Consider the following 24,872-nt stretch of genomic DNA (forward strand, 5'->3'; position numbering starts at 1 on the left):
TATTTTGTTACAGCACTACAGTTTTGTCTTGTTTAGAGGAAGGAAACTCATTTATGCGACACATTTGATATTTTCACTGTTTTGATGAGTAAAATTGGCGTTTTCATGTGAACTTTCCAGTTACTTGAGCCAAAAGCTGCTTCACATTATCCCCTAACATATAATATTAGTATCATCAGCAAAAGTACAAATTTCATTAGCTTAGATATTTTACATATGTCATTAATGTACATTATGAATAATGTTGGCCCCAATAGGGAACCTTGAGGTACCCCACACGTTATGTCCCTAAACCCTGATTTGTGTTGATCAATGTGCACAACTTGTCATCTGTACCCCAAGTAGCTTTATAACCATTTTCTTTGAATGTCATAGTTTTCCAGTTTATTTATTAAAATATAATGATCAGTCGTGTCAAAATCCTTTTAAAGATCAATAAAAAATCACAATTATAAACTGTATTTTTTCATTACCATTTAAAATTTCCTCCATTAAATCAATAAAAGCAAGTGATGTAAATCTATTTGGTCAGTTAACAATAGGTGCTTCACAATAAAACTACAAAAAAACACAAAATTGCAAATATGTGTAAAAGGTTTGGTTATTTCCTCTGCTACAACAGTCCTCATGTCTATGTCATTAATGTCCCGTGAAGTTTTATTCTTACATTTTTTAATAATATCCAAAACCTCCTTTTCATCACAATTAGAGTGAGAAACATTTGGATTCACTTCTATTAGGTTTCTGAGAGGCTCCTCGTCTATTGGACTTTTTTTTAGCCAGTTCCGGTCCAACATTAACAAAAAAAAAATAACTCTTTTCTACTTTCTCTCTTTATACCAGTTCTTTTGTTTTTGTTCTTTTTGCATGCGTTTAATTGCCTTTTTGTGATCCATGGAGCTTTTGTGTCATATTTACCCTACATTTTCTAATGGGACAATTCTTATCATAAAGGGAAAGAAATATGTCTAGGAAGGAGTTGTAAGCTGTGTTTACATCTTCATAAATAGATTCTCAGTGATGAGTTGCAAAATCCTGCTTCAGAGCCATTATTGATTGTTCTGTTCTAACCCTCCGGTAACAGACATCTTTAGTTTTACATTTACATACACATACAAGACTGGTAAATGATCACTGGTGTGGTTTAGTATTAAACCAATTATGTTACTGTCCAGAATATTAAAGAATATGTTATATATGAAGGTAGCACTGTGTAGTGTCTGTTGTTCTAGTTGGTCTTGTAATTAGTGGATACAAGTCCATGGTGTGAACATTGTATTGATAAAATCCTCCATAAATGTATGTTTTTTGGCATTTAATACATCAATATTATAGCCTCCATATATTATAACATCTTTGGTAGTTTTATTATTAAATAACTTTTCCATCCACTTGCTAAATAATCCATGTCATGTCCTGTTGGCCTGTAAACACATCTTACAATTATGTTTTTCTGTTTTTGCAGTGTAATTTCTACAGTTTTACATTCAAAAACTTCATCCACCACCAGAGACACTTTCTACAACACAATAGCTGATGTTTCTATCAATATATAAAGCCACACTCCCTCTTTTCATAACACTTCATATTAAACTCAGAACCTTTATCCCCATTTATCCGTGTGTCTGAGATTGCACTTATGTTAAAGGGTGATTTGATTTGATTCATCTTTAATGCATTCACAATTGGAGTATAAACTGCTATTAAAATGAACTAGAGGTAATTTTTGGTCCAGTATAATCTGTTTATTAAATGTGACGTCTGTGAAATATAAAGTATTATTGTGTGTACCCTGAGGAGTGTTATTATCTGGATCAATTTCATTCATGTTAGTTTGGGCTTTGTACTCATTATGATCTGTGTAATTCACCTGTAGTTCTAGGTTCTGAAAGTTTGTGCTCAAGTCTTCATCGTCAGATAGAGAGGAGTTTTCACTAACTGTAACATAACTGTACAAAATTAAACACCTCAGATTTCTGCAGAAACAATGAGTGATTCTAAACTCTGTTCATATGAGGTGAGAGAAATGTGATTTTATTTGTGAATCACAGGTGACCAATGAGCTCCTTCGTTTCAATTATTAAATTAGTTTCAACTATTCAATTATTTACAATTGTTTTGGACTGGCTTGAGATTCGGCAGAGTGTGGGGACCAGACTGATACTGATCTGTATAAAAATTAGGGCTGGGCATCATTAAGAAGCTGCCGTTACGATACATCCCTCAGTACATAGGCCACGATACGATACTTATCTCGATACAGTGCACTTTCGATTCAATACAATATATTTCAAATCAATTCGATACGGTTCAATAAATAAATAAAATGATAAAATAAATAAAAGCTAAATCATGACTGTGATACTAAGTCTTTCTTAAACAACATCTTGTGCAAAAGTTCATATGAAACAAACATTGTAATCATCAAAACTGTGAAAATGTCAAATGTGTCACATAAATGAGTTTCGTTCCTCTGAACAAACAACAAAACTGTAGCTGTAACAAAATAATTGAGCAAAATATACCAAAAAATAGTGTTGGCGATAAATCAGTTCAGCAGCCCACGGTATCAATACTGTATCATCACATTAAACAAAATACGATATATATCGCTATTTTTATATTTTTGCACATCTGTAATAAAAATATAGATAAAAATTTGGAAGGCTTGGTACTACTAAATGTAGGTTAAATGAGCTGGGAGGTTCAAGTTCAAGATAAGACTCGGTTATCAGGTCGAGACTGATACAGTATCTTTATGTTTCTCAGCGTGGACGCGTGGGTTGTGCATGCTCTGGCAGTGAAGCTAAGTTTCAAAACAGTGAAGACTGCACTGTGATTACAGAACTCTCTGGCTGTACCAGGATGATGGGATTAATGTGACTAATCAGATTAAAGTTTTTAGCAAAAACATCTCAACTTTAAATGAATTCCAGCATTCAGTGGCAAGTTTAGTTCAGTTCAACCCAGTTTTCAAAAAGACCAGTTGGGTCGTCCAGTTATAAGGTGAAAGAAATAAGCCTGTTACCGTTACTACACTATTACAGGCCTGTTATTCGTTTATTCAACTGATGTTTATGCATTTTGTGGTTGTTTTTCAGTGGGACTTGGTGTGTGATGACAGCTGGAAAAACCCTCTGACCACCTCTATTCACTACTGCGGAGTTCTGGCAGGATCTTTCATTTCAGGACAACTCGCTGACCGGTAATCAGCACGACTTCAGTTAAACTCCAAACCTCCAGTCTTCATGTCATAGCATCCAGTAAACAGAACTCAGATGTAGTGAAGTGTGAATCAACATTTGGTTTCAGTCCAAATGCACAAACAGAGAAGATAATAGTTATGAATGTAGCTATAGGCTCAAAAATAGACACTTTTAACTCACCCACTCCTCCTGTGGGTCAGCCTCTGCCCGAGCTAGTGACACACAGTAAAGAGTGACCTTTCAAGAGCAGGAGATGACTACTTATTAAACGTGCAAACATGAAAAACACTATATAGTGACATGGTGTGTAAATGTTAATGTGTGAGCAGTTAATACACCATAGAAGTAAAATACTCTCTCTTTAAACTATGGCTGTGTTTTGTTTTGCAGGTTTGGGAGAAAAGTGGTGATGTTCGCGTCCATCGCGATTACAAACGTCTTCTGTTTTCTGCAGATCTTCTCTCCGTCATGGCCTGTGTTCTGTGCCTTGTACTTTGTGATTGGCATGGGCAAAATCTCCTCTTATGTGACTGCGTTTGTGCTAGGTAACCCAGTGTTTCACTGTCAATATTCAACTCATGCTGGACAAGTTTTAAGTGGAGCAATCATTATTTACATCTTAACTATATGGAGAAGGAAGAAACCTGTTACTCAATAGCTTATAGTCTCTTTTCTCTTGTACATAACTTCACATACCATAAAATACCAAATAAGAGCCGGGGCATTTATTTGTTTCAGTCACTTAACAGACCAGGCATTTATTTGAGACCAGGCGATCAATTCCTTTTTCACAAAAATCTTGCTCAGCAAAACTGGGAAAATATAGTACTCAAATTCTTTTAACCAGTATGACTATAATTTACAGTTTTTTACGTCACTTCTCGGAGGAAGCGTCGCCGTTATATGATGGTGTGGAGACTACTTTGACGACCTTATCGGACAAAACTCCTAAAAACTGCTTCCATTTCCTGCCTGCTGTGTTGCTCCATCTTTCTTTTTTACGTCACTTTGAAATAGTGATTTCACAGCACGTCATCTGTTCCTCCACTTTTTCAGTGAAGCTGAGGCTGATCGGACGCAGCGCAGAGAATAGAGCCTCTCCATTCAGTCACAGAACCAGTCTGGTGTCGGCAGGACTGACCTAAAGTCAAACTGCTCCTGTCACTGTAAACATCAGACTCTCTGTGGTGTCGCTGCACTAATCATCAGATCTTGGTTAAATAAAGCACAATAAACGGGAAACGGGAGTTTGAGCAGTTCCTCGGCAGCAGCCACAACCACTGCTGGACTAGACTGCATTAAACTCAGCGTTTATTTGGAACCGACTGTTATTTATCAAAATATACACCTGGCACCAGTTAATTGAAACCCGGCTATTATTTGGTATTTTACGGTAGGTATTTGTCCGGTGTCGAAACAAACAAGGCGGCTAATGTGAGTTTGAAAAAAAATTAGGAAAACAGGACAGAGAAAGAGACACAGACTTGTCCCAAATCAACTGACGCTTTCATCATCATCATCATCATCATCATCATAACAATGGTAAATGGTCACATTTTACTATAGAGCTTTTCCACCTTCAAGTCACTCAAAGCGCTTTACAACAAGGAACCACTCACCCATTCACACACACATTCACACACCAGTGTACGCAGACACTGTGGGCAAGGTGGGTTAAGTGTCTTGCCCAAGGACACAACGACAGCATTCATCTGTGGGAGCTGGAATCACACCAGCCAGCCTGTGGGTGAGTGGATCTGACCGCTCAAACTGCGATGTTTTATGTCGAGAGCTGGATTCGAATCGCCAACCTTCAGATCAGTGGGCGAATGCTCCACCAACTGAGCTACTGCCGCTCATAATGCATTCATTTTATACAGCACTTTTCTACATTCTCAAAGCCACTTTACAATTCTATGCATTATTAATTTAATCCACAAATATACACATACACAAACACACAACGTTCATAGTGGGCAAAGTAGGTGAAGTGTCTTGCCTAGGACATAACTACAGGTCCACTGTGATCCCTCTGCTCTAACCACTGAGCCACTGTCCCAAAACATGGTCTGTTTATAGTTAAAGTGAGAGCTGTTTATTTTTGTCAGTCTTGTTGTATCAGTTTCATCGAGCGTGTTGTGTGCAGGCATGGAGGTCCTGAGCCCCCGTGTGCGCACCGCCTACTCCACGGCGGGCGTGTGTCTGTTCTTTGCCGCTGGGTACATGCTCATGCCACTGGCGGCGTTCTTCCTCAGAGACTGGAAGAGCCTGCTCCTGGGGCTGACCCTGCCGAGCCTCGCCCTGGTCCCGCTCTGGTGGTAGGTAGGTCGGCTGTGCGTCCAGTGTTGTCATAATAAAATGTGTAACTTGTTTATAGTGAGGAAGAAGCTTGATGACGCTTGGCACCAAAGTGACACTGGTGTTAAGGTGAAGTTCAGTGTGTCCTTTGCACTTGACCCTTCAGTGACATCGTTTCATATTGCTTTCCTAAATCACTTTTGCCACTTAGCCATGTAGACTTCCTAAAGAGTAACTGCAACTTTTACTCAAGTAAGAATACCGTTACTTCAATAAAAAAATATTCCTCAATTAAGAGTAAAAGTATGCTGCCAGAAATACCTGAGTACCATATTTTTCGGAGTGTAAGTCGTACTTTTTTTTTCTTGGTTTTGGCGTTTCCTCTAACTTATACTCTGGTGCGGCGTATATATTAAAATGTTCACACTGACAGCTTCGAGAGGTTCTTAGTCTTGTGTGTGAGTATCTGCTGCTCCTGTTCCTCCTGCACCACTGTCACTTCACTCTACTGCACATGTCTCCTGCAGAAAGAGCCTCTGTTCTGTCTGTATCATGTCAGTCGATCGCACCATTACTTCTGCACCACTGAACAGTTTAACATTTAAATAAACTTGTAAAGACGACTGAGAAGACTGAACACAAATGCCCGAAAAAGAAAATCATTTTGCAGATTACAAACTGCAAGTGGCAAAATATGCAGCAGAAAACGATGATCGAGCAGCAGAAAGAAACTTTGGAGTGAGCATCCTGGAAGTCATTAGATGGATGGACAAAGTCTGGACTTCAGTGACACCGAAACCTGTTGGGATTCAGAAAGACCGGAATAATTCTAACTGGAACTGATGCTGAGTCTGACGACAGCGACACAGAAGAGGAAGCGGCGCTCTCTTTACCTCCGGAGGTCGAGGCCGAGTTGTTCAGAAGTGACAATGAGGATGAAGAATTGAATGGATTTAGTGATTTGGAGTGAGATGGAGAGTTTGGTAAAACTTGTTCTGTTCTGTTGTTTATGTTATAGTTTATCTGAAGAACTGTTCATATGTGACGTTAACAGTCTGTTGTTCTCTCTTCTATTGTTACTACTAGAACTTGACTTTCAACGTGAAATGCCAGTTCCTGGTGTCTAATTTTATAAAATAAGTTTCCCCCAAAAAGTGCAACTTATAGTTCGGCGTGACTTGTATATGTTTTTTTCTTCTTCATTACACATTTTTTGGCTGGTGCGACTTATACTCCTGAGCGGCTTATAGTCAGAAACATACAGTACACTGGGCAGGACTACCTGGAGGGTTTGACCTATTGTACATGTTTTGTCTTGATGAGGGAAACCAGAGTGCGCAGAGGAAACAGCACACCCACCCAGACACAGGGAGAACATGCAAAGTCCACACAGAAGCATACCTCGCCACCATGCTTAAACTCTCAACATTTTTACACCAAGTACCACTTTGTTTCATACAGTATTTAGCTTCTCTGTAACCCTGTAACTTTTCTGATGAATTATCTTCTTGTCACACTACTTTTGATATACGATCACAATATGGCGTTAAAGGGCTCATATTTCTGTATATTCTGATCTATGTTATAATTTTTCCTCAGCCCAAACAGACCTGTAGCTGTGATCATGTAATACAGGAAGTGCTCCACTTTGTCCAAATAATTTCCCTCGTTGATCAATAAAGTTTGTCTATAGCCCTATTCTCTCAGGATTAGTCTGACCTGTGGACCGTTGGTGATTTGTAATAATTGCGGGCAATGCCTGAGATCTTAATCCTTGGTGAATGCACCATGTCTGTAATTTGTAAAGTAAAAAATCTGCCGCAAATGACCTAATATATTTCGTCAAACACAGACACAGGTGATGACACTAGTCCCGCGTGACTCTGTATCTCAGCGTTTGTTGTTGTTATTGTGCACCTTTTCTATCACTTTCTTTTCTTTCCAAGCTCTTTTCTCTTTCAATCTCAGCCATTGTCAGTAAAATAGAGGAATTTACAGACTTTGCTTATCCTGTACGTGTGAATGAAACAAAACACAACTCCAGGTCTTTTTTTTGAAGAGGTAACAGCATTCTGACATGGCTTAAAGCTCACAGGAGTTATTTTTGAGTCCGTGTGTCTCAATCTGCAAAAACTGATCGAATAAATCTATATTTGATTGCAGGTACATCCCAGAGTCTCCTCGCTGGTTACTGTCTCAAGGAAGAACCGAAGAGGCCGAACTCGTGATAAAGAATGCAGCAAAAATAAACAAAAAGGACATTCCAGAAATCATCTTTAAATCTCTGCAGGTGAGCTTCCATTTGTTTCTAACAGAATTCGTAGTGCAATAGTCTTGTATAGGGCCATTTTCTAAGTTTTCATGTTAGTAGATGGATGTCAGTACTGAATACAACTAAAATAATCACTGAAATTTTCATTACATTATAAGTGGAGTTGATTTTCTTTGACAACAGACAAGGTGCAGTATGTAATGTCAATGTACAAGTGAAGATCTTGCCCAGAGTCTTTGTATGGTGCATTCAGAACAATAAAACCTAAAGTGTTCAATGAATACATAATAACACCTACGACCTAACTCCCATTGTTGCTCAGCTGTGTTGAAGTACAGATAAGAAGTGTAATAAAATACCTCGACTTCACCTAAGTGTAGAGTTCTGCACCTGATGGGTACCCGCAAGTAGTTGCTGAAAGGGAGGGGAGGGTTTACGGGCGGGTATGCGGGCGGGTAGTGAATACACATGGGCGGGTCAGGACTAAACCAGGATCATACCAGGACTACAGCAGGACTAAGCCTGGTCCAAACCATAACTAATCTTGGTCTTGAGAGAGAGAGAGAACCCGAGCCTGCAGAGAAGGGTGTCCGCAAATTACAATCGGGTCACGGCTGCACTTAGCTCCATGGGAGGTAGAGCTCTGTGCCGGTACTTTCGCCTGTGGTCACCCGACGGTCTACACGGGCGTATCTCCAGGTCTGTCCCAGCAGCCAGTCCTGGTTCAGTCCTGGGTTAGTCCTGGGTTAGTCATGGTTTAGTCCTGGTTCAGTATGCATGGATTACTATTCTATGCACACGAATATTTCTGAAAGCTTTTTTACTCCATACTATTGCCATTTAGCGTCACGTAGTTTGTTGAGATGTGCATCGAAAAAAAAAGTGTTTCCATTTGAATGCTTTTAATTTGTGTGTGATTTATCGTGGGCATGGGCTTTGATATAATCACAGGTTAACGGGCAGGTGTGGTCCTGTACTGCGCAGGTGCGAGCAGGTGCTGATAGGTGCGGGTCTCCAAAAATGGACCAGTGCAGGACTCTGACCTAAGTTGGTAAAAAGTCATTTTCAAAGGGCCTCTTAACCTTCAATCCTAGTTCCTATATGTTTGTGAGTTTCTACTAAAGTGTTGCATTTAATAGTTACAATTCAGCTGAGTTCTTCTGAAGTTCCTGGACATGTTTAAAGGTCCTGGGGAGCTTTAAGCCATGTTACAATATTATTACCTCCTCAACATACCTAGAGCTGAGTTTTGTTTCATTCACGTTTCCTTAATCCTATATTTTTAGTGTGTCTACATCTCTAACGCTCAAAATGTCCACCTTATGATGCCATGAAGCTGTAGTTTTCAAGGTAATAGCTAAATCCTACTTAGACCGCTGAGAGTTGCAGGTCCGGAGAAAGTAAGTGATGCGCTGTCTTGTCTCTGGCGTCTAAGTAATCAAATCCAGTCTTAATATAAAAATAGTCTTTATTACTTGTTAATTGGCCAAAAAATTAATTACTGTGTAAAAAGATCTAAAATCGTACAAAGATGCCAAGCATGGCGGTGAATAAACTGTGTGCTTCACCAGATTGCAACACCTGTGGAGCACAGGAGAGGTCCTCCCTAATGTAGCCTACCACACGGCGCCCTCTACAGGTGACGCACACACAAGACGCATGGCTGCAACAGCTATCTTTTATTCGGGAGAGATTGGCAGTTCCAAGGGTGAAAATTTCCAAATAAATTTCTAGTAAAGCTGTAGGGAGTTGAAAACACAGTGGAGCACTTCCTGTATTACCACAGGACATCACAAGGTGGAACAGGAGAGATGAACTCAGCCTAAATCTGCAGGGTTTGTGTGTTAAACATGTGTGAATGAGACAAAACACAACTCCCGGTCTGTCTGTGATGAGGAAACATTGTAACATAGATCATAAAACATCACAATATGTGCCTTTTCCTCTGTGTTTGTTTTGCTGTTGCCCTTTAGGCCGGACCGCTGTCAGAGAAGAAGAACACGTCCTATAACATCTGTGCCCTGCTGCGCTGGGGCTCCCTCCGCTGGCTGTCTCTCACGCTCTGGATCATCTGGTCTGTCCCTGCACTTTTACACTCAAAGACCCTGGTCAATGAAAACAAAACTTGCCCTACAGCTGCAGGCTTCAGCACAGTCACAACATGATCACTTTAGTAATGTATCTGAGTTTTTAAAGGTGTCACTGCTCTGGTGGAGGGCCTACCTGCTTGTCTTCATTGAAATTATTTTTAAAGATTCTTAAAAAGTCCTCAAAACTGTGAAAAACAGAACTAGTTCATTCCAATCATATTCCTCTCTTACTTATACGTTCCTAACTTAGTTGATCACCACAATGAGTTTACACATTTTTCATAACTTTAAGATCAATTGCTGTTTTTGGGGGTTGTTTTGCTTATACTCAAATCCTGGGTCAACAGACTGGGTCACAGTTGAGTCATTTCTGGGTCAAATTCTCTCAAACGGCCCAGCAAAATGGGTCAAATACAGACTCTTCAACTGTCCATGGCAGCCAATATGGACAATTGAGTTCATTTCACTGCTAAAGTCATAATTTGCTGCTGTTTATAGTGTTTTAAATGCAGTTATTTATTTAAAATGTTTACATAGCACTGTGGTGGTCATTATAAGCATTAAACCCATTTATTTGGCAGAAATAACCCTGCAGACTAGTTAAATATTACCTAGAAACTAGCAGGCAAACGGTGCTGCACTTAAACACCCTGTCCCCCTTTTTTTGGACCCTCACCCACAGTTTGAGAACCCACTTCCACTGGCACTTCAAAGTGAATCAAGTGTTTTTTTTTTCAAGTTCATAACATTTACAGTTATATTCTCTTCCTGGCTTTGCTGTGGTATTTAAAGGCTCTGCACTTTTACCGGCCATAATGAAATATGATCGCGCTCGCCGAGTGTCAGACAAGACTGACATAAGACCAAGACTGGAAAAAAGCGGTCTTGAGCCCAGTCTCGAGACCAAGACCGGTTTCAAGTACTACGACACTAGTAGAAACCCAAAAGTTATGCTAAAATAATAAACCAAATGGCTGGGTATTTTCGAGACATTAAAAGTCTTTATAATCAGAAGCAGACGGCACACAGTGGACATATTTTAACCCCAAGAGTTTCTTACGTTTGTACTGGGGCAAGGCGAGGTTTGCGCAGATACATGGAAGAAATCAGGTACAGAGGATTTAAACATGTCAAGATAATCAAGTGACGCCCGCAGGCCAAGTTACGGGTCAGATCTGTGGAGAGATGAACCCACTCACGCTAAGAACGCATGGTTTGAAGATATACAGGATGTGAGTAATTGAACACCTGTATATGAGTAAATGTAAGACAAAGCAATGATGATATCTTGATGGAGACAAGCAGGTGGTGGACCCTTCACCAGACATGTTACATAGTGCACCTTTAACTTGAGGGTAGTCTTGGTTAAATCGAGTCCTAATATAAACACATCTATCTTGCTAAATATACCATGTGACGACATCAGTCCCTCATCAGAAACATGCCTGAAGAGGTTTTAAATGTCATCAATGCATGTTTGAGTCATCTTGCGATCTCTTATTCAAACCCTCCTTAGTGTCAGCGTTACAGTTCTGTCCACCGCTCAGCTCACCCGCGCTCCCCATGCTTCGGCACAACAATTTTCCATAATTAAACAAAAACAGGATATAAAACAATACACGGCAACTTGTGCGCGCTGATTGTGTTGTGTTGTCACTCTGGAGGGTCAGCGAACGAAACTGCAACATGTTTTCGTCACATAGCAAATGATAAAGGGTAACATGGTGATCTAAATATGTTATGTGTTAGCAATTAATACCCCTCTCCACAGACCCGACCTGTAACTCTGGTGAAGACTGATTTGGGATTCATGTTAAAAAGCCAGTCGAGATTTAGTCTTCTTCCAAAATCAGATATTTTAAACGGAGGTACGTGGAAAGAAAACCACAGTTAAAACGAGAAACACGGTGAAATTCATCAAAACATGTTCAGTTCTTGTTTGAAGAATATTTCCAATGCGGGGGGTATGTTCTCGTGACCTCTGCAGCGTGCACCAAACAAAGAGCTGTCAGACGCTGTGAACATCAGAATGTGTTTTTCCTGTAAAGCTCCGGTCCCCATTGTCATCTGCACCACAAACAGAACCCATAATGAGAGAACAGGAATGACCTCCTGCAGGTTCATTGACTGTCTCTGCCTTCCATTTGCACCTTTGACAACTGTAAGAAGAGATGACAGTAAAAAGGGCCCATATTGCACTTATTTTTCTTATCTCTGGTGTGAAAGTGCATCTTCAGACACATACCAGGAGCTGTTTCACACATGTTGAACATAAACCCTGCATATTTAGAGTTCTTCTCTCTTCTCTGTTCCAGGAAGTTCTCCGCTGTGTTTTTAACTCCATACACCTTTACTAGAGTTATTTAGGTCATTTCAGCCCTGGAATTGCCACTGAATAAGAGATAAAAGTAGCTGGTAACTTGATAACTACCAAACTACTGTTTGAATGAAACAAAACACAACTCCAGGTCTGTTTTTGATGAGGTAACAACATTCTAATGACTTAATTAAAGCTCATAAGAGTCAGTTTATGTAACACCTTTATTACCTTTAAACTTTGCAATATCAGCACAATAATAGTTGAGTACTGTATTTTTCTGACTTTAAGTCGCTCTGAAGTATAAAAAATGCATAATGAAGAAGAAAAAAAAAACATATATAAATCACACCAGACTATAAGTCACACTTTTTGGAGGAAATTTATTTTATAAAATCAGAGACCTGGAACAGACATATCCTGTTGAAAGTCAAGTTGTAGTAATAACAATAGAAGAGAGAACAACAGACTGTTAACGTCACATATGAACAGTTCTTCAGATAAACTATAACATAAACAACAGAACAGAAGAAAGAAGGAGAAGTTTATCAAACTCTCCATCTAAACAGAGCGCTGCTTCCTCTTCTGTGTCGCTGTCGTCAGACTCAGCATCAGTTCCAGTTAGAATTATTCGGGTCTTTCTGAATCCCGACAGGATGGTTTCAGTGTCACTGAAGTCCAGACTTTGTCCATCCATCCAGTGACTTCAGGAAAGTTTCATGGTGCATCCTCCCGGTGTCACAAGTTTCTCTCTCACTCCAAACTTTCTTTCTGCTGCTCGATTATCGTTTTCGGCTTCAGACTTCACAACTTGTAGTTTGTAATCTATAAATCTATAAAATATGATTTTGTTTTTGGGGGCATTTGTGTTCAGTCTTCTCAGTCGTCTTTATAAGTTTGTTTAAATGTTAAATTGTTCCGTGGTGCAGAAGTAACGGTGCGATCGACTGACATGATCCAGACAGAACAGAGGCTCTTTCTGCAGGAGACATGTGCAGTAGAGTGAAGTGACAGTGGTGCAGGAGGAACAGCAGCAGCAGATACTCACACACAAGACTAGAGCTTTCTAATATTAAATTACCTGTAGTCTTGATTTACTTCTATTACTAGTTATGATGTTTTTTTGTTTTTTTTTCTAAATCACAGTTATACATATACAGTTATACAGTTATACAATAAAATAAAATAAAATAAAATGCATCACTTCATCACTGTTCTTTTTTTTTCTCTTTTTTTCTTTTGAGTGGTCAAAAGTCTAAAACACATGGATGATAATAGAGTATGCTGCATCAAAACAAGTGTATGCATATTAAAAGCCCATCTAATTAGAAATAATCTGTAAGTGCACATTCGCATGCCAGTCTCTGAAAGCTGTGAAAAGCAAATGTAAATTCATTGCGATGACTAAATGAACTCTGACATTTTTCACGTTTTAAAAGCAAATAAAAAGACAACGACAAAAAAATCAAGTACACACTTTAACAGTAGATTTTTTCTGTCCCCATCGCCATGAAATCTTCTAACTCTATAGAATTTTGTGATGTCACCCATCCAGAGGCCTGCGATAAGAGAAGATCTTTAACATTCAAACTGTATTTTGTTTTGCAGGAACAGCGTGACCATTGCCTACTTTGCTCTTTCTCTGAACACCTCCAATCTCCATGGAGACGTGTATTTTAACTGCTTCCTGTCCGCGCTGGTGGAAGTCCCGGCCTACGTCCTCTCTTGGGTCATGTTTCGCTGGTGTCCTCGGCGTCTCTGTCTCTCCTCGTCTCTGGTGATGTGCGGAGGCTTCCTGCTGCTCATTCCCTTCATACCTCAAAGTAGGATTTATTCATATTAAAACATTATATACTTTTTTTTTGTGTTTTTTTTGTTTGTTTTTGATTTGTTGACAAGTGTAATGATTGCCTGAGATCTAAAATGCACAACTCTTCAATACTTTACCGAGATGTGAGTCTGGTCACTGGTGAATCTCCCTGAGTTCAGAGTTCAGAGTGTGATTGACATGTGGATAAGCCAATCAGGGACACCCATGGTCCGTCCATATCAGAGAAAATTATCACAGGGGCTGAAAAACATGATGGATTTCTACAGAATCAATGAGTGAAGCACTAACCTTTGATCATCTGAGGAGAGAGAAATGTGATTTTATGTGTAAATGATGGTGACCAGTGAGCTCCTTCGTTTCACATGCGTCACCAAAAAACACAAATCTGACTAGATGAGCGTGTTTGTTCAGGCTTGAGAGGCATCTGTAAAAACATATAGAGAGAGATGAGGGTGGATTTGCCTGGGACGTGAAACAAATAACAAATAACTCATCCTCACCGAGAAAAAGTAGCCACAATAAACACTGACCTCCAAAGATAATTGTCCAATGAGATTCATTTGGTCTTGCTATATTTTATGGGTAACACTTTATAATAACTACATCTTATTTAGCCTTAATAAAGCATGAATAAAGACTTAATTAATAATGATTCATGCCTAGTAAATGTTTAATAAAGGATGATTAGTCTTCACTTTAGAAAAGCTCTCAAAAAGACTTAACTAACAGCTGCCTGAATTATCATTGCATTACATTATTAGTAAATCATTCTCTCATAGCTTACTAATGATTAATAAATGCTCAAATGGTTAGTCCATGAGTAATTAAATATGAAATAATTATGAGTAACTATTTACAGCACAGGCAAATTAAGTGCAAGTGCTAATTAAGGTAGTAATTAAGTAGTTACTAAGCGTGAATCATTATTAATTAAGTCTTTGTTCATTATTAATTAAGCCTTTGTTCATGCTTTATTAAGGAGAAATAAGGTGTAGTTATTATAAAGTGTTACCGATTGTTATTAGGTTCTTTTTTCAGACCAAGAGTTTTGTTTTCATACCTGACAGTTTGTTCTGTTCACTAGGCGTCTTCCTCAGAGTCACGTGATGTTGCTGTGACGTGTCTGGTCAGTTGATTTAAACAGGTTTTGTCTCTGTCTTCCTACCGGTGGAGGCAGGACGACAGCGCCACCTGCAGTCCCACTTCCTCAGGACAGAATCCCAGGTGTGTGAGAGTAAAAAAGCCCCTCGTCCCGGTTTATCGTCCCGTGGGCACGTTGCTGTATTTTGATTGCCTCTTTAATCCAGTGCCGATGTTTGTTTTTATCTGTCCCAGTGATGTTTGCTCCATCCCAGTCTATAGTGTGATTCTCTCTTTTACAATGGTCAGAAACGGCCGATTTGAGTTGTTCCTGTTCTGCTTTGTGTTTTGTTGTTCGTGTACAGGCCTTCGCTGTTTCCTTCTCGCATTCTGTTCCGTGTTCCTTTTTTTGTGTACTGAACTCCCTCCCTGTTTCCCCGATGTGTGTTTTATTGCAGGACATGCAGGTATTTCGTATATGACGTTACATTTATGCTCCGGTTCTATTTTATCTTTCGGGTGGACGAGTAATTGTCTGAGTTTTCTGTACGGTTTCACTGGTGGTGAAACTGTCAGGTATGAAACAAAACTCTTGGTCTGAAAAAAGAACCTAATAACATAATACATCCAAAGATAATTGTTCCATCTGTCAAATATTGAACAAAAGCCAGGATAGTATTCATCATGACAGGCCCGCTCACGTCTCCTCTAATGTGCTGTTTCTCTCGTAGACCTCACGGCCCTCGCCACCGCCCTGGAGATGCTGGGTAAATTTGGGGCGACCGCAGCCTTCACCATCGTCTACGCCTACACCGCCGAACTGTACCCCACCGTCCTGAGGAACACCGCAGTGGCCACCTGCTCCATGGCGGCGCGACTCGGCAGCATCATCGCACCGTACTTCATTTATTTAAGTAAGAAATGAAGAGACTAAACACCGAACTTCACTCACAAACACATTTCAAATAGAGCTGCCACTTGGGGGATTAACAGGTGTCCACACTTCAAACTGTGATAAGGTGAAAAGCTGCAGTCAGGGCAGTCTTTTGTGATGTCACCAACTACCAGTATATAGGCCTTCAGCACATAGCCCTTCTCAGTTTACTTTTTTGAGCAGAAAGCTGCACATTTACCTAGTTTGCTCTAGAAAAAGCTTGTAAAAACAGTAGATACTGGTTAATGGTTAAATAAAGGTAAATAAATACAAATATTAAAACACCATGTGCACAGTTAAAGGGCCTATTTATGCTTTATACTGTTAAAATGTTTCCTCATTAAAAACATACCTGACACGTGTTTACACAAAAACCCTGCATATATGGCCAAGTTCTTCTCTCAAACAGAAAACACTCTGTTCCACTTTGTGATGTCGTAACATAACACAGGAAGTGCTCCACTGTATTTTTAGACGTGCACCTTGATGCGTTTACCGAGTTTCATTAATAGTGAGGATGTTGCCGAAACTTGCATCGCGCTCACGTAAAAATAAACCCCTCAAGTTGTCCGCCTCTTGGGGAACTCATTTTGGTCCCTGAAATCAAACTCTCTTTCCTGATAGAGTATCTACAGTGAACCGGTTCTCATAGCATTTTTTAAGGGCTCCTGGACTTACCCAGATGGTCCGGTCTCTCTCTTCCAGGTCCGTTCTGGCGTTGATAAGTCAAAAGTAACTCTTCAGGATCACAGATTCACTTATCACACCTTCCAGTTCACCTGGTTCAGAGACTCTGGTCACAGTGAGATGAGTACACTAAAAGTACCTCCTAAATGTGGCTCATTGACTATTGCACAAGGGGGGGGGACCTCTGTATAGTTATACATTCATAATGTACTAAGAATTAAGGTTTACAGTTTTACAGTTTAGAATGCAATCTCCAAATTCAGAGCAGAGGGTTAAGTTACTAAGTTTTATCCAAGGCCATCAGAGTAACGAGAGGCCCCAGTCACCTCTCTTGGATCAAAAGTCATGTTTTTGGAGTCTATTCCCCTTGTTAAAGAGGAATCCAAACATCAACTTTGAATGACGGAGGTCTGTGTTATTGGAGCCCCTGTCGAGACGAGACAGGGGCTAATCTTAAACAAATCAAAGCATTGGGGGGGGGGGGGGGTCTTCTTTTATCGTGTTTGGAGTCCTGCTCTGCTGACGTTTCTTCATCAGACATAATATTACATGTTTTCGTCTCTGTTTGCTCGTGCCGGACTTTCCAACTTAGTCTTCACATCAAACCACGCGCTGCCCACGACGTCCTCCTTAATGCTTTAACGGTTTTCTTTTCAAGTTTCCATTGTGTGACCCATCATAAACAGACAGTATCAGTCGTAACGGTCTTTTACAACTGTGATGATATGACCTGTACGCAAACATCAGGTATTCATACAACACACGTGCAGACACTGCTATATGACATGTATGCAAACACAAAGGACGTGGTCATACATGTCATGTAGCAGTGTCTGCACGTGTGTTGTATGAATACCTGATGTTTGCATACAGGTCATATCAGCACAGTTGTAAAAGACCTTTACGACTGATACTGTCTGTTTATGATGAGTCACATAATGGAAACTTGAAAAGAAAACCGTTAAAGCATTAAGGAGGACGTGCAGACATTGCTATATGACATGTATGCAAACACAAGGGATGTTACAATATAATAATAATAATAATAATAATAATAATAATAATAATAGTAAATAACCTATAGTATAATTTGTCTTGTTAAAATCTCTTGTGACTTTTTATGATTATTTTTATATTGCACCATTTTCTGTTGTTCACCATTAACTTACATGTTTATGTTTAGCGCTTTTATTTTGAAGGGTTTATCTTCGTCTAATTACCTTGACAACGAGAAGGGAAAAACGTTACGGAGCAAATGTGTACACATATATTTTGGTATTTTTCTAAGTTTTTGTTTAGCTTTCCCTCTGAAGAGACACAAAGGTATGTTATTGATGTAAATATTTCTTTGAATAATTTTGTGTCTCTAGTTTTTTATTATTGTTGATTGATGTTGTCTAGATTAATGTAAATATTAATCAAACTTGCATTGACTTTTGTGAATGCGTATTTATACATTGTATTTTGTATTCCTTTTAGCTCTTACGGCGGATTGAAGGATTTATTGCCATTAAATCTAAAAATCGCCAGTTCAAGTGTCAGTTTTCATTCAGAGGGATAAGCTACAATAATAATATATGAAACATGTGGTCATACATATATGGCAAACTTAGGCTGCGTTCAGACTGCAGCCTGAAGTGACACAAATCCAATTTTTTGGCTTCTATGTTCCTGTATCTGATCTTTTAATGACAGTCTGAATGACACAGATCCAATTTTTTCAAATGTGACTCAGGACACTTGGATATGTGCTCCTGAAACTGATACATATCTGATCTTTTGACATGTGACTTCAGTGTGAACGGCCAGAGTGCATTAATTCGACCTACACGTTATCAACAAGACACAAACGTCACTATTCTGCGCTGAAGTCGGTGAAAATTGTTAATGAACTCCATGTCACTGAAGTGAAGCACATCTCCACTCACCACTCTTGGCTCCGTCTCCACATCCACACGTTCCTTTCAACAGACTGAACCACAAAACACCACGACCAAAAACCTCGTCCTTCTCCTTCTCAATCTCCTCCTTAAAACAAGTAAGTTGTTCATGTTCTGGCTCCGGTACGAGAGGAACTTTAAAATCTCCAGGTGCTCGATGCTGCGTCCATGTTTGGGCAACTTCTGTAAACACAGAGACGCTCACTGCGGTTGACGTCGTCGTGTCTCCAGTGTCACATGTGGGACACTTTCGGGCTGTTTACTGTTCACACTGGAGTCACATACAAGTCACATTTAATTGGAAATGTGAACAACCTCGACAAAACATCGGATTTCACAAAAAAAATCGGAATTGAGCGTTAGGCCCTGCAGTCTGAACGTAGCTTTAGATTACATATACACATACATATAAGAGTGTAATATATGAACATGAGCACTTGAGATAAGCATCAAAAATGTGTGAGTTCCACCAGAAGGCCGCCTTCACAACAACCTTCACTAGAATCATTTGGATCATTCCAATCCTATAACTGTCAGTCTCTACTGGACTAAAGGTAAAAGGAGCTGTTCACTTGAAAACTACCACTTCATGACATCACAACATGGAACAGAGTGAAACTAGACTTTTGCATTATATGAAAGGAAGTCATGTTAACTGCTTCTATAAAATATTTTAACATGATTACTGTTTATTCACAAGAAAACATTTGATTTTTCCTTGGAATAAAAAAAAAAAAAAAAAAAAAGTTGTTGATATGTAAGAGACACCTGGTCTCCTGGTGAAATAGGGGTTACTGGGTGAAAAGGTCGGGTTAGGTAACGTTTTATGCTCCTCTGTTTCCTCAGTCAGCTCCTCTGTTGGCTCCCTCTAGGGTTTAAGTGAGTGAATTACACTTCAGGAATAAAGGCGGTCGGGACGTCATGTAAATACAGCCTTTATTTAGGACTAGCACAAAGTCTAGTGGCACATATTGTCTTAAAATCTACGACTACATTCACCGCCTCCTTCCGCTGCTTTTGTGTCATGCTCTGCCCTCCCCACTCTCTCCGTCTCTCTCTGTCTCTCTGTCTCTCTCTGTCTCTGAAAGATTGAATTTCTTATGCATTTCTACCTATTCTATCTTGAGACATTTCTTTCTGGATTAATAATCAATCAATCTCCCTCCCTTTCTCATTCTCTCTTTAGCTCCCCCCATCTTTCTGTTGCTCTCTCTGCCCTCTTCTGTCTTTGTCTCTGTGTCTCTCTCCCCTGTGAAAGCCTGAGTTTGTCGTTTCTTTCCACAGGGAGCTTGTGGGTGTCGTTGCCGTACATGCTGATGGGGGCCCTCACTGTTGTGACTGGAGTCATGAGTCTGCTGCTGCCGGAGAGCCACGGCCTTCCTCTGCCCGAGACCGTGGGCCAGATGCAGCCTTTCCCCGGGTACGACGCGCACCACACGGACACGTTAGGCACAATTTGAAGGCCCATTTTGAGAGTGAAGTGAAAGCACGGCAACTGACTTTCTGCTCTTTTTATTGTAATAATATTTTAAAACAGTGGCTCTCAAATTTTTCAGTTTTCCGAGTACCATCGGATCTAAAGCAGGTCCATAACACGACTATTCCAGATCCAGAGATGGAAGAAATACTGACAAATTGTAATTAAGTGAAAGTATCTTTACTTTGATTAATTCCTACTCAAGTAAAAGCAAAAGTAACCATCTAAAAATCTACTCGTGTAAATGTTTAAAAAAAAAAAAGTACTTGATTTAAAATGTAATTTGTGTAAAAGTTACTGAGTTACTTTGAGTTATTTGATGTAAAAAAGGATGACGAGTTGTTTTTGTCAACTTTTAGGTGATACAGTACAAACTCTGTACATTTTAAAGACAACTTCGTTCACTAATACTGACTATTTTAACACTGCATTTGCATTATTATGTTATTACTATTTTGCGTTTAAACACAAATATCTGTCCGAGGTTTGGCCAAGGGTTTGTTTCAATATTGTCCATCACGACCTCGATCTGTGGCTCAAACCAGCATCATCCAAGTTGATCCGAGATAAAGTGACAGTTCTGCACAGTAATTGTACACTCTCTAGTGAAAATGCCGCATGCACAACCTGCACAATTTACTTTCATTTATTTATTTATTTATTTGTTTGTTTATTTATTCTCTGTCAATCTGATTTTCCTCAGTAACAAGGGCAGGTTCCAACGTAATGCAATAAAATACTTGGGTCAAAATGTACTCGGGTAAAACTAAAATGACCTATTTCAAAAACTATTTAAAAAATTACAAACTACTCACAAAAACTGCTCAGTTATAGTAATGTGAGTAAATGTAATTCGTTACTTTTCCACCCTTGTCCAGATCTAATCCCGGTCTAAACGTGGACTCCATCATTTCCATTTGTAGCTCTAAACAAGAAATGATCCAAAGGAAGACAAAAAGTTATAAAAGTATCATCCTTGTGCTCAGTGTTTATCATAGTCTTAAAAAAATACAGGAAGAGTAGCACTGATGACACACAGAAAACTCCATCCAAAAAGCAGAGAGAATTTATATATAAAGAAAGCATTTTTTCTGACATTTAACAATATAAAGCTGTTGTCATTTATTTATTAGTCCACCCATAACTGTTGTGTAATTTACGGTTGCTAAGTAACATGAAATTACCTGTATGTCACAACTGCCGCCAGCCCCGATGCACGTTTATCACATTTATCACAATTAAAACCCCAAGGAGAAAAAATGCTCACGTGCAAAAGCAGCGATTAAAAACAAATGTAGCAGACTGTTTTAACGTTTTGTGTAGCATCAGTTTAGAAAAGAAAGCCTCAGAGTCTTCCAAGTCCGTAGCACTAAATAAATACATACATAGTTAGTTAATTAGTTAAAAAAATATAAATAGTGGGCTGAATTTTGATTGATATGTAAGCCTGAAGGTGAAAAATCAAAATCAAATTAGCGTTCATTCAGTGACAACACACAACATTGTTCTAGTTTCTTCTTTTCTAGTTTATTTTTAGAGGTTGAAGTCAAAAACGGTTCATCCCAAAGCTCGCATCAGTTTAATGCATGATAACCTGCCTTGTTTTTTCTTCAGATTCTACGTCATTTGACCTGATAAAACATGGTGTAATTGTTGAATGTAATTAAATGTGGATTGACCGTTTCCTTTCCTCTTCAGCTGCTGTGTGAACAAGCCTTATGAACCTACGGGCGACAAAGAAGAAGAGGAACCAATAGAAACAAAGTCTTCGATATAATTTGATGAAGCCCATATCCAAAATCAAATACAGTAAATATACACTCCATCTTTTTGTCCAATAATGCCAAAGGTGCAACTGAAGTAAAAGACTGGACTGTTTTGAGCCATGGTCAGGGACAATTCTAAGGCTCTGATAAACGTTAAATGTATAATAATTAATAGGCTAATTATTATATGATTAATGAAAAACTAAATAATAACGTGTGCGTTAATATTTAGTTTGTACTATACAATCAAAGCATTTTTACTGCACATCGTTTTATATCCTCATGTTTACTGTTTCATACTAGTTCAAGTGAATAAAATGTTTTCTCTGGGGTGAGCATATTCTTGATGAAAACCATGGAATAAAAATGACATGTTTATTATGTTTATTGCTGGGTTTCAGATTCCAGAGAGATACTTTATTGATCCTGAGGGAAATTCAAGTTTTGTTGCAGCGACATATCCACTCAGTGTCCTTTGTGTCTGAGGTCAGTTTGACAGGAGGACTGGTCAGGGAGGCTCAGCAGATCCTGTGGAAGAGACAAAAGTGTCCCTCCTCAGCGTCACAGCAGAGTCCAGTGTTCCACAGTTTCAGTTGGTGACAAAAAGGTCCATTTCCTCATAGGATTTCCCCTGAAGGTCTTGTGCGACATTTGCTGCCACAAATGATGTAAAAAACCCGTAGCCACTCAAATGTCCATAGCTCTTTAACTGACTCCATAGCTGGCCTCATGCATTGTCACCATGGATATAGGAAAGAAAAACAGCTCATTTCACACTTGTGTCCTTTAGACTACACATGCTGCACTTCTCAGTTGGTTAAAATCCCATGATATGATGTTAAAAATGTTATACAGTGAATTCTAGAGTTTAATCATAAATGAAAATATCAGGTTCAACATTTATGAATTTACCTGTTGGATATTTTATGGTAAAGTACAACGTAATCAAAAGACAAATCTGTGCCTTTCCCTCATTTGGGAGTATGACATCATCACGTACCTAAAACGTGTAACCACCAATCAACGGTCAATAGCTGAAGGGAAGCGCTCACACATGCGCAGTTGTGCTTCAGGTTGGTCTGTGTTTTCACCTACGTCCGCAAACACCGAATATAAGAAGCAGCACAAAATTTTACCTGAATTTAAAAATCGAAAATGAGCGGCCGCGGCAAAGGAGGCAAAGGACTCGGAAAAGGGGGCGCCAAGCGTCACCGTAAGGTTCTCCGTGACAACATCCAAGGCATCACCAAACCCGCTATCCGCCGTCTGGCTCGCCGCGGCGGTGTGAAGCGTATCTCCGGTCTGATCTACGAGGAGACTCGCGGTGTGCTCAAGGTTTTCCTGGAGAATGTGATTCGTGACGCCGTCACTTACACCGAGCACGCCAAGAGGAAGACTGTGACCGCCATGGACGTGGTGTACGCCCTGAAGAGACAGGGCCGCACTCTGTACGGCTTCGGAGGTTAAACTCACAGCACCGACCTCAACTAAACCAACGGCTCTTTTAAGAGCCACGCACCACACGGAAGAGTAACTTCTTATAATTGTTTAAATCTCTGGCTAAAGAATGTGACATTAAATTAGTTAACGCTCATCTCCACCTATGCTCTGTAAAATGTTAATTAAATGTGTACAAAGGTTCACACGGTGTAATATGTGCAGAAAACAATCTAACACTTCGGTTTTCCTGATGTTAATGTTGATCCTTTGAGACTAATGTTGAGTTTCAGAATACCACTAATATGCAGTTACTGAAAATTCATGCCATCTTTAATCATAAAATACTGACTTGAATCAAAGTAGCACTAATGACACACAGAAAATTCCATCCCGAAAGCAGAGACAATTTATATACGAAGAAAGCATTTTTTCTGACATTTAACAAAATACTGATTTGAATGGAACGTGTCTGGCATTCTCTTAAATTAAACCTCAGATGGCTCCTAGGTAAATAGTCAAAGTGCAGCCACATCAAGCAACAGAAAATATAGGCAATTAGGCAACAGTTACTTCAAATTAAGTGCAATTTCAACAATGGGGACTTCTTCACATATTGTCTGGGTGAGGCACTTTATGAAGAGGCATCACAAATTGTTTCTCCAGTCCTGCAAAAAAACAACAAAAAACTGAAAAGGGGTGTCTAGAGCAGCCATCAGAATTCTACACGATCACGCAGCCCAAGTGCCTTCAGACAAGAGGAGTGTCTCTGAGCTTACCACAGTTAATGACTGAGTGTAGGGTGAAGGAAGGTGTTTCAACATTTGCATAGCACAAACCATCAAACCATGGTTCTGAATTGTGAAGCCTCGGCCTGTAAGGATTAAATCTCCTGGTAAAGATGATTCAAGAAGCCACTGTGTTCTGTAATAAAGTGTTATCTGCCCACACCAGCCCTTTGACATGAAGGAGATCACAACTTTTGGAGTAATGCTTATGAGGTATTTCATTGTGCTGTGGGATTTATTTTGAGTGTACATTTGTGCCCTTACATTTAAATATTGAGTCTTATCCACACATATCTGTAAATAGTCTATGATTGACATACAATGTTTGAAAGATTTTCTGAAACACACAGGCAGGTTTGAACATACTCTCTGCGGCCAAAACACACATACTAGTACCAAAATGTATAACATTAATGACATTTGTCAAAACACTGGGAATAGTAGAAGTATGAATACCGAATAGATACAAAAATGAAATTGATAAATAATCTCAGAGTGTCATGTGTGTAATGTAATAGCAGCTGTTGAAAACATGTCAAGTGTGCAGTGTCTTTGAGAGCTGGCTCAACCAGATCAAATCTCACCGTAAACACTTGATAACTGTGTAGTCTTGTAAGTGTCTTTAGCATGTCTTTATTTAAAAAGAGATGTGAGTTTAACTTCTCTTTCAGTTCATATAGTTCACTCTGAAGGAGCTGACACTCACACTGAAGTGATTCTATGTGCTTTCTAGTCAGATCAGTATGGGT

At 39.4% G+C, this 24,872-nt stretch overlaps 2 protein-coding genes across 2 annotated transcripts in view; both read left to right on the top strand.

Annotated features, from left to right (window-relative positions):
- The window catches only part of LOC110160287 (organic cation/carnitine transporter 2-like), a 28,513-nt gene extending 6,492 nt beyond the window's left edge, over positions 1 to 22,021 (top strand). Inside the window, exons 2-10 of the mRNA XM_020924917.2 lie at positions 3,102 to 3,205; positions 3,597 to 3,751; positions 5,353 to 5,524; positions 7,668 to 7,794; positions 9,750 to 9,850; positions 13,792 to 14,006; positions 15,826 to 16,008; positions 19,940 to 20,075; positions 21,831 to 22,021. Coding sequence (XP_020780576.2) covers positions 3,102 to 3,205; positions 3,597 to 3,751; positions 5,353 to 5,524; positions 7,668 to 7,794; positions 9,750 to 9,850; positions 13,792 to 14,006; positions 15,826 to 16,008; positions 19,940 to 20,075; positions 21,831 to 21,909 — 1,272 coding nt within the window. The 3' untranslated portion in view covers positions 21,910 to 22,021. The remainder of the gene's footprint in view (positions 1 to 3,101; positions 3,206 to 3,596; positions 3,752 to 5,352; positions 5,525 to 7,667; positions 7,795 to 9,749; positions 9,851 to 13,791; positions 14,007 to 15,825; positions 16,009 to 19,939; positions 20,076 to 21,830) is intronic.
- Positions 22,022 to 23,024: 1,003 nt separating this feature from the next.
- Positions 23,025 to 23,539, top strand: LOC110160298 (histone H4). Its single transcript, XM_020924927.2, has one exon. It carries the CDS (start codon positions 23,054 to 23,056, stop codon positions 23,363 to 23,365), a length of 312 nt encoding a protein of 103 aa, XP_020780586.1. The 5' UTR covers positions 23,025 to 23,053; the 3' UTR covers positions 23,366 to 23,539.
- The last annotated feature ends 1,333 nt before the right edge of the window (positions 23,540 to 24,872 follow it).

The sequence above is a fragment of the Boleophthalmus pectinirostris genome, unplaced genomic scaffold (assembly GCF_026225935.1).
Source record: "Boleophthalmus pectinirostris isolate CB_2022bp ecotype Guang Dong unplaced genomic scaffold, ASM2622593v1 HiC_scaffold_12, whole genome shotgun sequence".
Taxonomy (NCBI): domain Eukaryota; kingdom Metazoa; phylum Chordata; class Actinopteri; order Gobiiformes; family Gobiidae; genus Boleophthalmus; species Boleophthalmus pectinirostris.